General features: G+C 38.3%; 1 protein-coding gene across 6 annotated transcripts in view; it reads right to left on the bottom strand.

Annotated features, from left to right (window-relative positions):
* The window catches only part of LOC111620879 (discoidin domain-containing receptor 2-like), a 129,958-nt gene that overhangs the window by 22,502 nt on the left and 93,540 nt on the right, over positions 1-13,916 (bottom strand). For all 6 annotated transcript variants that reach the window (XM_023362881.1, XM_023362882.1, XM_023362886.1 and 3 more), the window contains one exon: positions 1,377-1,482. In XM_023362881.1, coding sequence (XP_023218649.1) covers positions 1,377-1,482 — 106 coding nt within the window. The remainder of the gene's footprint in view (positions 1-1,376; positions 1,483-13,916) is intronic.

The following is a 13,916-nucleotide window of genomic DNA, read 5'->3' on the forward strand; positions in this document are numbered from 1 at the left end:
GAGCAAGCTCTCGAGAGGGACGGAAGTGAACAGAAGAAGCGGAAGCCATGACCTCCTTGTCGTCTAAGAACCCTTATAAGTCTGGTCAGATAGTTGCAGTCACGTGTGGTTCTTCCACTCAAAGCTCTGCCTTCGGCTCCAAACGTGATGTTGAAGTCAGACAGGACCGCAAGACTGCCACTTGTCGGTATCTGGACAAAAATACCATTTCCATCAGTGGCTTGTTAGTGGTACTTTCCAATGCGGGAGTAACTAACTACTTGAACACGTATATATCTTTCTCGATATTCATCGATCTCTTCACACACGTCAAATCGTATCCTCAAACTAGAAAATTTCTACATTTTATTTTTTTAATCAGAAAAAATATTCACGTTGAAACAGACAAAAATACACGCAGATTCATTTCAAAACTAGAGTGGTCCGAGAAGAGAAAAAAACTGCATTGGCATAAGCCGGTGGCTGGCATGTAGCCACTTAAAACCTCAAAGTTTGCCATAGTTTTACCAAGCGAATAAGTTGGAAAGAAAGGTTTAGTGAGAGATAAAGTAACGAGAAACGATAAAAATTTTTAAACTTTCTAATCTAACTCATAGATGAACTGCAAAGTGAGAGAAAGTTTAGCAGTCTCACGGTTAACGATAGCAAAAGCCAACATTAAAATGTCATTAAGAGTAATTGATGTCTTACCAGATATCAAGCAATTCACTTACCACTGTCCAATTTTTCTAATGACTTTTGGGTCCAAAAATTTTAGAATAATAAACGAAAATATTTTGCTTTGTACAATTTATGGTTTTTCAATATTTTCTCCTTAACAGTTTTTTGAATAGCAATCACTGTTATTTTCTTGGTGTTGGGTACAATTCCTTAGACAATAATTTCGAATGTAAATTGAATGAGTGATATGCTTCGAAGATAATATGGATTGTAGCAAATTGTGCAGTTATTCCGGGACAGTTTTCAGAGAACAATTATTGTAATTACAACTTCCCATCAAGCATCCTAAGTGGACACGCCCTCATTGTAACCTTGCTATTATTATAGACCAAACTTTTCCAGCCTCGAGTGATAGTTCTGTCCTTTGTTTGTACCAAAATATCTTTAATAACTACGAGAAAATAATCCGTGACTGTAAAGTTCTGATTTTGATTCTTTTCTTGCCCCCTTTCAAAAAAAGAAAAAAATTTAGTAGCTACATCACGTTGGAAAGTTCTCTTTCGAATGTATATATTTCGAGATTTATGTACTGGTAGATATAATCGGGAGGAACTTGTTCCCGAAACATTCTTATCTGATGCTTTAAAGGGGGATGGATAATTCCATACCGAGGATATAGTTAATGTAGAGACTTAAACACATAGATGGGATCTTACCTTCCATTTTGAGGCCCTACGCTCGGTAGATTGTAGGAAGAACTAGCTGTCACATCCTCGTCTTTAATCTCTCCCGATTCCATTCCCAGTGGCTTATTGCAGTCAGCTAGAGGAAAAATTAAGAAATATTTCATGTTTTAAAGTTTAATAGATTTATTAGATTAAAATAAATGTAGAAAAAAAATAAAATTAATAACAAACGTCAAGCGAAATAAATAAATAGTAATGCAATTTTTCCACGAAAAAAGTAATTTAAAATAAGAAATTTCTCAATTTTCTGTTATCGTGCATGTACAGTACAATAAATCTGTATGCAAGAAACATACGGCCAGATAAAATATAGAAAGATAATTTGGCGAAAAAGTATGTCGTGCATCTGGGAAATAATGAGAAGGAAGGAATATTTGCAAACTTTAATGTGCATGCAGCGAACAAACTTTAGAAATTCCACAAGTAGCAATGCGCTCTTCGCGTGACGTCATCGCACACGTGACTGTGAACTCGAACACGTGGTCCGTTGCCCATAATTGGCATATTGCATGTCGGGACACGACATTAGGTTGTCGTGCCGAGCTCGAGCTTCTCTTGTTGGGAAATCTTCCATCTGCTCGCATCTTCTAATAATACTCGTCTCCGAATCAATGCCCTCGACCAAGTTTTGGTTGAACTACGAAAGAGAAGCTCGTAAATCAGAGGTTATATAAACTTTGTCCATTGTTAAGAGAAGGGGCAGATGGACGTATCGTAATCTAAACTAAAAATTTACCCGGAATAGCAAAAGGATACACCTGCTTGGATTCACATTAAGGGCAAAGAAAACTGGAAAAATATGAATAGCCGAGTTTGGGCCACATCGACTTGTGGAAAGTTTCTTGCCATCAGAAATCGATAAAATGGAAAAAAAAGCAAAAGCGTGGCCGGTTGCAGTTGGAAACGTAATGGAGAACCAACATGTTACGGTTCAGTTTGCACGATGTACGGCCGGCAAATGAAAGAAATAGGCCTCCGACGGAAAGAAGTGAGGTGGAACTGTGTTCATGCGATAGGAAAATTATGATTTGCCCAAGGTTATTCATCTGTGAGCTTGCAACCGATTGTATCGTTTGGCCGCCATCCCATCTCTCTTTTTTAAAATAAATAACTCGCAAATGGTTGCGGCTGCATATTCACGAGCGATCTTTTAATTGAAAACGTGCCATTCGCTAACTCTGTGACTCCGAAGCCACAGATCTAGATTAATCACTTTGCTGATCAGAAATGGAAGCCTTTCGTGTTTCATTTGCAAACACAGTCATTTCGCCATATTCGAAAAGAAACCTTAAAACTCCTCGTCTCATTATTTGCTCGGGTCGATGCAAACCGAGTAGCAAATGCCAGTGAAGAAATTTGTACCGATTTTTCGTTACGGAAATGATTCTGATTCGTCATATTCCTCTTTCCCCTGGAAAATCGAAATTTTACATTACTTATGAGTCGATACCTGAAAACCCGAGAGAATTCATCAAAATTCTTGGCAAATTTTGCTTTTCCACACTACTTTGCTTTATTAATCATTAGCTAAGTCGATCGTAAATCGTAATTTCGAAACAACCAATTACAAGTTGCAGTCTGTGTGTTGACAGAGGTAGAACAAACAGAAAGACGATAACGCGCGTGGAGTAATAAAGTAACATCCAGAATGTCACGAGATAGAGAAATATGTTCAATAAAATAGGTAAGGTGGTCAAGGGACCTTTCCCTTCTACGTCGGAAGCATTGTGGCAGTGCCCCGTGCAAATAGGTGGTCGTAAGCAATCTAATACCAGAGATTTTATGACACCATTCTCGGTGACAAACGGTCAATTATCGTGAGAACGAATATGGCTATTAATGCCCGTGTAGGATAGTAGTAACTGTAGTTAGGTAGTGTGTATAACTAGCGAAGATTAAGTCTGATCTATGCCCGTATCCTAATGAAGACTTTAAGGCCTCGCTTGGCAGGCACGCAAATGCAGAGCTGTTAAAACTACTTTCCGAGATTTAAGCATATTTTTCTGCCAAACCGTCTTTTCATTATCTGCGAGGGCGTGTTAAATCCTGCAGAATTTAATACTTGACAGTTTTTTCTGCCTTCTAAACAAATTTCAGTTTTCTCTTTAACTTTAAAATGCCTTATAATTGATACGGAACACGTCGGTCGATTAAAATGAGAGCCGCAGTGTACTTTCCTGCTTGATTCGTAAAATTAGCGCTTGTTAATTTTATTTTTTTAAGTTGCAATACGATTTACACAAGCCAGAGTAAACTTCTATTCTTCTAATATGTTGCCGATATCGTTTCTAATCCAATTAAGTAACACATCAGATGTATTTTATACTTAATTCATTACGGCGTTTGCTAGGGATTTAACGTAATTTATTTCTTTGTACTTCTACCGTAGACAATGCGGGACGTAACGGAGGGAGCGACCAGGTGCTATGTAATTCTGCAGACACTGCCCAGGAATTCGTCTTAGTCTCCCACCTTCTTTGCCGGAGAAATAAATCAAACTGTCAAGAACAACGCGAACGAGCAATCGACGTGCTCCGAATAGCAACTTTGTCCAGTTCTAAGCGAGCAAAACGTAACAGGTAATGGCTCCCGTTTCGTTTTCAATTTATATGACAACACGCAGAAACTAAATTTTGATAACTGGATTTATGGATAAACTGGAAATATCTTTTCGAATAAATTGCTTTTTCCTTCCCTAAATAATTATGCGCCAATTTTCAATTGGCAAACTGTAGTTTTTAAAAATTCCCCACGGCAAACTCGAATCTACGTGTTGATTGTTATCGTGTGGCACCCGTAGAGGGTTCGAGACTCGATGCGACAATTCGGCAATGGGTGCATGTTTTTAGGAAATGGCATTTTTACAGATTAAGTTGCAGAACGAAGAGGAGATTAAAGAAGAATAGCCGGAAGGGTTGAATAAAAGCGCCTGGAATAATCGATCAGGTAGAGTCCTTTGTGTCGGAAGCATGCTTCTAATTGATTCCGACATCCAACAAACTAACAGATGTCCCGACAAACTGAATAAGCTGTAGAACACCTGGGATTTAGAAGGCCTGATTATAACACAGTGCCGGGATAGGGTAAACACAGAGAGTAATCCATCACCGACCAGGTCTAACAGAAATGGCAATGGGGATGCCAAAATTGGGGGCGACGTATGAATAATCCCGGTCTCCCTCGGGTGAATGCAACAGGACGGATGCCTGTGATTCATAGCCACGACGAAAACTGGGCTTTGAGAAGGACGATGAAGGAAAAAAATAAAATGTGAGTGTTGGGATTAAGTGGCCCGATACGAGACAGCACCCATGGGATCCTGCCTGTTAGCCCTGCTTTCCCCTAATGACTTATAATGAAGGCAGCGGAGAAGGAGGGAACGAACGAGGAGAAAAAAATGGAGGAAATTTATCAAAATTTAATTATTCCAGTCAAAGCTATCGATCTTCACCATAGGGGTCTTAACCCTCACCTGGCCTTCCCCTTCGCCTCCCGGGGTGTCCGTTTAATAAACTTACCTTCCGCTTTCTTTTCTTTACCTATTTAACGGTTAATCGGCGCCTTGGATTACGTTGTAAGGCCGAGTAACAAGAAAAGGGGGCCTCGTTCACCTCGGGCTAATTGAAGTCGAGACACACTCATGCAACTTGACCCCGGGTTTACACTAAATTAGCCCGGTTTGCTTTCATGACGGACCGGGGCGCTGGGGGTTGTTGCAGCGCCCGAGGTGTAATATCCAAGTGCCAGTCGCTCCCTACAAAGAGCCAATTTGTGTTAGAACTAATATATATTCGCACCATTCCAATTTTGATTCGATGTCGCTCACAGCGGATTGTTTCTTTGGTTTTCAATCAAGTTTGCCAGCGTAACAAAGAAATATCGACTGCACATTTCAATAAACCCCGCTTTTGCTTCAAAAGAAATGTTTACGGGATAGTCCAACACAGCTTTTCCAGTTTTCTAAGATGAAGGTGGAAATTTCCCGAGCACGAGATTGGGCTTGTACACAAGGCTCCACCATCAATCAAATTCTATTGTTGTCACTATCACGTGACTGGAACTACAATACGTTTTTCGGAAAAAAGAAGTAAAATACGTCATCGACGGAAGAATTCTCGACACAAGTAATGATGACAAATGCGTGCGCAGGTATGACTCTGCAAATGATGGATAAGTAATTGGGTTATCACGTGGCATACGTAATGAAAACCTTTAATATACACATGTCATTTCACACGTGAACATTTCCTATTTTCCACTCGCATTAAAAATTACAGCTATCGATTTGTTTGGCAAAGAAGTTAAATGAAAAACACAATCGTTATTGGGTTAAGAGCATCATTTCTTCACTGGAAGACTCGACGATAAGAAAGAAAATGCATGTTAACGAGTTAAAGAAACTGCTACATCAGTGATTGAGTCTGTGCAAGAAGCAAAAAACTGCAATAATCGTAGAAACAAAATGGCGTCGTCAGTCGTGAGAAGTACATTCCGTTCTATTTTTGGCAGACGTCTGAAATTGCAACGATGTTCGCTTTAGAGTGAAGTTTCTTTCAACTTCGATATCGCTTATAGGTGAAGTTTGTGTCAAAAAAAGTACATTGGAAAAATAAGAAACAAGAAGTGGACCTGTTATAATGATGGATACAAAAGAAAAGAAACTAAAAAAGAAAAGTAATATTGTGTGGATAACAAAAAAGAAGAAGAAGAGAAAAAATATATATATATATAAAGACGTTGACGGGAAATGAAACAGAAGCAGACAGACAGAAAAATAGAAAGAAAGACAGACGATGGACCTTTTGTCTCCGAATGCATTTCCTTAATGAACTAGTGTCTGTCGCGGAAAATGCGGACAGCACAAGTCGTCACTCGGTATGACTGATCGCACATTCCTCGCACTTATCCCCAGATTGAGTGTTTACATCTCTCTATTGATTCCATCGTTTATCTGATTGCTGACTGCAACTGAATTATCAGAGACTGTACTCTATCGACCTCTGGCGCAAAGATGGCTCGTTATCTGTCACATTCCGCAACAGAATGAACTGTTCCGTCCCGTACACGGTACTAGACATCTCCTTCTCCACCCTTCCATTGCCAATAAAGGGTTGATTGAACGCTTACAAGGGTTTTTCTTTAATCTTTTCTGCGAAATACTCTTCTCTGGTTTCGTAAAAATTGCCTTAATCCCAATTAAGCATTTACGATTAAAGGAAAAGAAAAAAAAAGGAAAAAACTCATTTTAATTTTTACCTCGGACGTTTCACTTGTATAAACTCATTAGCTCTATTTAGCCGGATAATTCGAATTACTTACTTGCCTCGATAGATTACTATTACCTTTAATTAAACTAATGCCCGCATATTGATTACTCAATACGGATTTTGTTCTGCTATCAAAATTCGATAAATTATTTACACAGCGTAAGTGTAATACGAAGATTACAAACGGAATAATAAAAGAAGAAGAAAGGAAAAAAATAATAAAAATAAAAACTAGCAATAAGAGAGCGGGCAGCTGTTTCTTCTGTATTTTTTTAATCAACTTAGCGATCTGAAAAATAGAATTTTTCCACAGTTACAGTAAAATATTAACTGGTATTATAAAGATAAATGCTAATTACGTTACGATAAGGCTACTTTTTAACACGCGTGAGTTGATGGCGCATAATAAATTGTAATTTAAGTAAGAAAGAAAGAATAAACGGAGCCGAATTAAAACACTGTAAAGTTTCGTGACAAATCAAATTATCAACCTTCAGTCCGGAGTTAACAGCGGCACAAACGAACGTAAATAGTTTAATAATGACCTGCTACGTGTAATTTTAACACGCTAAGCCAGAACTCGAACACCGCATATGGATGTTTCAACGTGATGCTGATAAACAAGTAATTTTGTCGTCAATCAATTAATTATCACGCTGCAATTATCCCCGAGCCAGCAAAATAAATCTGCCAGCGATGCGATTTTTCGCAAAACATGTCGTGACGATAAGCAGATTTTTTCCCTTTTTCTCTACGTTATTAGAAAAACACGATCGCCTCCGGTAATAACAATAAGTATAATTTTACAAATACTGTCTCGTGTTTACCTTGCACGCAAACTACTATTTACAGCCGGGACTAAAGTGGATTTGCTCGGAATTATCTCATTCACCAACACGCTAGCAATTCCGTAATGAATCTCATCAGAAAAAAACCAAAAAATAAAAAAAACACCGTCTTAATGACGTTTTTGCCCCTCGCCAACCTCTAGGTCTTTGACTGACACAGGTAAGCGATGCATTGTTACCTCCGAATTAATGTAAAAATAAGAAGGCTGGACACATTTCCACCAAAAAGTATCGCTATGACTCCATCATTAAATTCTTTCGGCATTGTCTGCTTATAGTTCGGCAGTTTGTCATTAGAGAATGGATCAATGAAGAACGCATTATGTACTGTACATATACAGAGATGGCATTGATCATTTGCTTCCTCGTCTTACAGGATATTCTCTACGGAATGTGGCACACCGAGCAGGAAAGGAATGGAAATAATATGAATTAGTATCCCAGCTTCTTTTCTTGGCGCAGATGAGCTTAATATAAATAATGGTTGACACCTCGCGGGTTGCAACCTTTCCTATATATCATTCCGCTGCTCAAACTAGATTTGACCCGCACTTATCTGATGGTCAGGACCACCGGCCGAGTGGAGTACGGTATCAGGTAAGGAAGGTACACGATGTATTTACCAACTTCCCAGTAGCGACGGACGGGATGGTAAACGACTGCTCTTTACAAGAATTGGTATAACTGTACGGGGATCAATGACAGTTTTATTCGCTTACTATAACAATAAATCGTATTTTTATCTGGGTGAGACGGAAGGAATGCGCTCAGTGACGTAATACTCATGCCCAATGCAGAATTGCCCGCGAGTAATTTCGAATTTATCTTACGCGAGTAATTTTCACTTTAAAACAGTGTTAATCTGAGGTAGGATCGATGAAATGCCGTTGTTTTTGTTTTTCTGCCGAGGGTGAAGCTAACTTCACCTATTCTAATAAATCAAAGTTAAAATCGGATTAAAGAAAAGCATTCAACGGTCAAAACGAATTTATTTAACTGGTGTGACGGGGAGGAAAAGGAAATAAAAAAATGCAGTTAAAACAAACGAGGCAAACTGTCGAAAATCACTCTTGTCGCGAGGATGCATCCAGCATCGAGAGCATCTTTTTTCTCTTTCTTATATTAGAAGTGACGGCGATGGAAAAGAAACCAGACTTGCGGCTGCTTCGTCGACTAATTCACTTAGCTTCGCTGTCGGACCTTGGCTAATCTTCCTTGATCAGAACAAACAAGATTGCCAACGGCATATCGACTTCTTGTTGCCATTAGGCCTGCAGCGGACTGGTCAAGGGCCTGTGCTACACGCCTTAACAAGTAGTACTTGCGGCTGAAGTGGTGGGTAAAGCTAAAGCTGGAAGACAGCCAAACCACCCAAAAGCACAATCGATTGCCAGACAAAAGTTTAACAATCGAAAAGGTGAATAATTTATCGACTGAGTTGGGCTTTTTATATAACGAAGTAAATCTAAATAAAGAATTATTGCTAACTAAATGTCAGGGAGTAGTTCATTTGGCCAGCTATTAGCCCAGTCGAAAGTGTTCATTGCATCCTTATCCCTAGCCAATTGTAGAGTAGAATCGCCGTCAGCCCGTTTTAAACACCCTACCGGCTTTATAGACATTATAAACACCGCATTAAAATGTTCTAGGGAGATTGGACGGAAATGTTTAAAAACTTGGGCGATACCGGAGAAGACATTCGACAGGTAATCACATCCCAGATGGTTTATGACCCAATAGGAAGCTCTGGTTGGCGTCATTTCTAATAAATCTGCACATCAAACACAGCTGCTGCCTGGCATAGCATCGGATATCGGGAATGCTGCACTCGAAAATTTCCCTTTCCTACTATTACCCGAGTGTCGTATGGTTTTACTCTTCCATATATTTACTAGTCGGTGATTAAGCAGCCTGCTTCGAAACATTAATGAGAATGATGTATGAATTTATATGGTTGGACAGCGAAAAATCGAGGTGTAAAGTTCAACCGCTCCACTTAAAGTGCCAGGCACCACTCATACCCCACTACGTAAGCGGATTTGCGGTCTTCTAATCTTTTAATCTCTTTCCGAACTTATCTAATTATGATTATCTGTCTTCTATCTACGTTTACAGATTATAGAGTTGGCCTTTCGGTTCTTCCATTCTTGTTTTATTACAGGACGGAAGGAGTAAGAAGTGTAATCAGTCCCGAACGGAGCCGCCCTTCCATGTTTCTAATGCATAAGTTAATGAGTTCTAGAAAAGAAGACGATTTATTGTTGATTTATGCGAACTCGAGTATTAAAACGGGGGGTAAACGTCACCGGTGGTGACTTTTCTTTCCATTTAATCGGCATAAAATGTACTAACGGAATTTAATTTATGTTTTTCTCCCTTTTGTTTCGCACGAAAGGTAAACTGCGGTGAAGTTTCAACAGTAAAGTACATTAAAATCAGAAAAGCCGAGGTGTAAAATAATTGGTTAAGTACAGAAGCTATACAATGATTAATTTTCTTTCTAGCAGTGCAACATTGAATAATAACGTCAGGCTCCTTTGCTTATTCCCGATGAATGGAATAGTTAATCTTTCGGAGCCGCCGTTGAAAAAGAAAAAAAAACTGTAGAGGATGAATAGTTACCACTTTAATATCTCTTTTATCAAAAGCCATCTCTCTCACAAGACCCTCGGAGGACATAATAGAAACATTAAAGAGGCTCTCTATGTACATAGTAATTCCCTTAAGAAAGCTATAATAAAACTTCCGCACTTTTTCATCGCCCCGTATCTGTTTTCTCTCCGTGTGTCTGGTTGTCTCCTGTTTAAAATATGAACTTGATAAATTCTAATTTGAAGAATAGATTGAAATCGCTGCGGGTGAGATAAATGATGTAGAGAATAGATAAATGGTACGTGTCCTTGTAGCTGTATCAATCACTCGCATCTTAGCCCCTTAAGGATACCGACTTGTTTGTTTATGAAATTTTTCGCGCCACCTATTTATCATCGAACAATCAATCCAGGGGGGTTGGAATTAGTAGAAGAATCAAAAACATGCTTCCAGGTAGTCGGAGAAGAAGAAAATGCATTCCTGCATTTCGTGCCTTCCCTTCTTGCTTAAAATGAAATTTTCCTCTTTTGCGTGATGCCGACGGTCACGAGAAACTTGCAAAATGCGATTTTTGCAGTTTTCATAAATATTTTTGCTTACCAAAACTGCAAAAAACGAAAGGAAAAAAAAATAATAACTATTTCGACTATCCGGGTGCAGTTTTAATTAAATTTCCGAAAATTTTCCAGCAATAATAACTTTATTTAATGGATTAAAACGTCACAAAACTTATATTACATCAACGTTCTCTAACCACGATGAGATGAAAGTAATGTAGGAAAAAAATAAAAAGAAATTTAATATTTTTACCGAATCCCGCATCACCAGTTTAATCTAAATCAACGGAAAGGCAGAGAGAAAAAGAAAGAGATTTTTTAACAGTTAAAAAGAGTTTAAAAATTTTTAAACGATAAAAAAGTTGAAGTGTTAGAAGTAAAGAGTAACAAACGAGAATAAAATTGATGCAGCCCATTTGCTACTTGAGTGTCAGCAATGCCGACAGTAGGTGCATTAATATTTGGTTGTGCTATTATACTAAACAATTTCCCAGCTGCACTTTATGCTATCGGGTCAACAGTTGCTCTTCTCTCTGTTATCTGGACAAGTTTCTCTCTCGGGATCAATAATTTCTCGTAACAATCGCTGGAGGTCTCTAGAAACCTGGAGTCGAGGTAGTAAGGAACTCGTGTTACATCCTCGTACTAAAGGAATTTGTTTGGTGTATAATACAGTGAGCCATACAGCACATTTGTCGATTTATGAGGCTTATTTTCGAATTTTCTAAAAGTCGCTTCTCCATAGGAAAAAGGAAAAAAAAAGATGGCTAACGTTCCGGATCAGGTTTATAAAAGAGTCTTTTGAGACCGAACAATTTTATCTTTATTGCTAGGGTAGAATTCGACTTTTGAATAGATAAAAGGTGAATGAATGGTTCACCTGATCCCGGTAATGATTTGTGAGATAGTTTTTAATTCAGCACGTCAGAAAAACATTAAGAGGTAATCTGAGGCCGAGGTAAATGTACTCCGACGATAAATATTTTCACTGGAAATGACCGGAGCAGAGTTTTGACAGATGGAAAGAGTTGAAAAATTTCGAAAAAAAAACGTAGAAAATAGCAAAGTATACTTCGCATAAGCCAAGAAATTCCATTAAGTGTAGCTACGAACAAAAATAATATGTGGTTACTTTAAAAGAAGAAAAAAAAAAAAGAGTAGAAAGCGATGCAAACAGAAACCTTTTCCAATATTAAGAAAACACTTACTACGCAATCACCCTGGTCTAAATCTGTAAATGGCTTGTTCGAGCAGAAAATATTCACGTACCCGTTTCTAAATTACTCGGCCAGAACTAGATTTAATCGCCAAATTGTTAGCGTATACATAAAAGTGCGAGTTTCCCTGGTTAGGATCTCATCGACAATTTTGATTTAATGAAACGAGATCAGCGAGATGAAGAATCGCTCTGTCTTATCTTTCCTTACCAGAGAAAAGCCAGTTAAATGAATATATAAAAAGGAGAATCAGAGGCAGAAATGAAAACATGAGATGAAATAGTAAATCAGAAAGAGAGAGAGAGAGAGAGAACGAATTTTACAAGTGAAGATAAATCAGAGAAACGAGACGAGCCGAAACTTGAAAAACATCTGCAGGAGGAACAGAGCGATCGATGATGGAGAGAAACTTATTCAACCGCAGTTGTCACGTGCCATTTTTCATTTTTACAACGAAGTTATTGGTTTTACAATTGCCATTCTGGCTATTTATGTTGCTCGGTTTGCGGTGATTGGGCAGACAGGTATGGCTTGGCGACCGACGACAACAGAGCCAAACATATGTATAGGCACACCCCCTTTCGTATTCAACGGAGAAAAAAAAAAGAATTAAAAATTGAGCATTTATTGGCCAACAAGTCTAATCTGTTGAAGCAGAATGGTCTGTGTTGTGGTCGGATGACGTCGTAACACCTAATGTATACATACTTACCTGGAGACACGCAAAGATAATATCGACCGACCATCCATCCTTTCTTAAAAGAAGCATGCGCCCCGAGCATGTGCATTGGAAAATTCTGAAGCTCTGCATTTCTCTACAATAAGAGAAGCGAAGAAGATAACGAGAAAGATTGAATAGATGTACCAAAAAGAGGAGGGAATTTTGATGTGAGCGGTTCTTTAGATCTTTAGAAATTCGGATCAAATAGATGAATCTCATATGTTCGAATGAGAAAGGCTTACATACTTTATCATTATTAAAAGTTTTCGATTGAAAGCCGCCGTTTTAATACCTTATTATTTAATGCACCAAATATAAGAATGATTTAAGCCTGCATTTTTACCAATCCTCGATAATAAAAGGAGTGGAAAAAAAATAAAATAAAATACCGCCTACGATTATAATTCAAATTTTCAATAGAAAACACTATATTTGTCTTCTCTCTCCGCTCCTTAAATGTTCTCTAGAATAATATTTAAATTGGAGGAGCGGACTTAAATAGAAGAAACGTTATTTAATGTTTCTTCTATTTAAGTCTCCTCCACGAATAATAAAAAAAATCTGACTGGTTAAGCAGTCCAATTTTTTATTACCGATATAACCATTTACATATTTATCTGACAAAAACAAGTACAAATCGATTATTTAATGTATCTTCTCGTCTCGGCCACCGATTTTCGTCCATTTTTCCAGCTCTGGGCACTTCCGGGGAATGATAAACGACGACAGACGCTACGAAACTTAACAAGGGAAACTCCTCGGACGGAAATATTTCAATCCGTATCAAAATGTGCTTACATCTATTCAATTCTCATCGCAACGAAATTATCCGTCTTGTCATTCTTGTCGCGTGACCACCGCCATCATTCTTTAAATATTTTATTTTTACCCAGGACATTTTTCTTCTGTGGCCTCTTAAACCCTACTATTTAAATAGGGACATTTTCATTTGGGATAAGAATTATTTCTGCCTAGAAAACTGCCCGCATCAAATAATAGGCTGTATATACATCAAACAGCCAAATAATATCATTGAAATAGGCTGTAAAATCAGTTAAGAATCAATGTGTCATTCCCTATCCGATCCTGGAAGAGTTAAGCCTTTTCCACCACCTCGTCGATAGATCAGAGAGCGGGATTAGAAGCAGGGAGACATTTGACATGAATAACTAGCGACTTGTGAGCCTTTCGACATCCCGGATAGACAAGATGTTCTACGTTACTCGTCTCTACACGTGCACTTTATTTGATCTCCTATCGGTGTAATTCTATTTGAAAGTATTGCTGCCCGAAAGCTAGAACAAATTT

Source organism: Centruroides sculpturatus, unplaced genomic scaffold, assembly GCF_000671375.1.
Source record: "Centruroides sculpturatus isolate CEXI.00-Female unplaced genomic scaffold, Cexi_2.0 scaffold17, whole genome shotgun sequence".
Classification (NCBI taxonomy): domain Eukaryota; kingdom Metazoa; phylum Arthropoda; class Arachnida; order Scorpiones; family Buthidae; genus Centruroides; species Centruroides sculpturatus.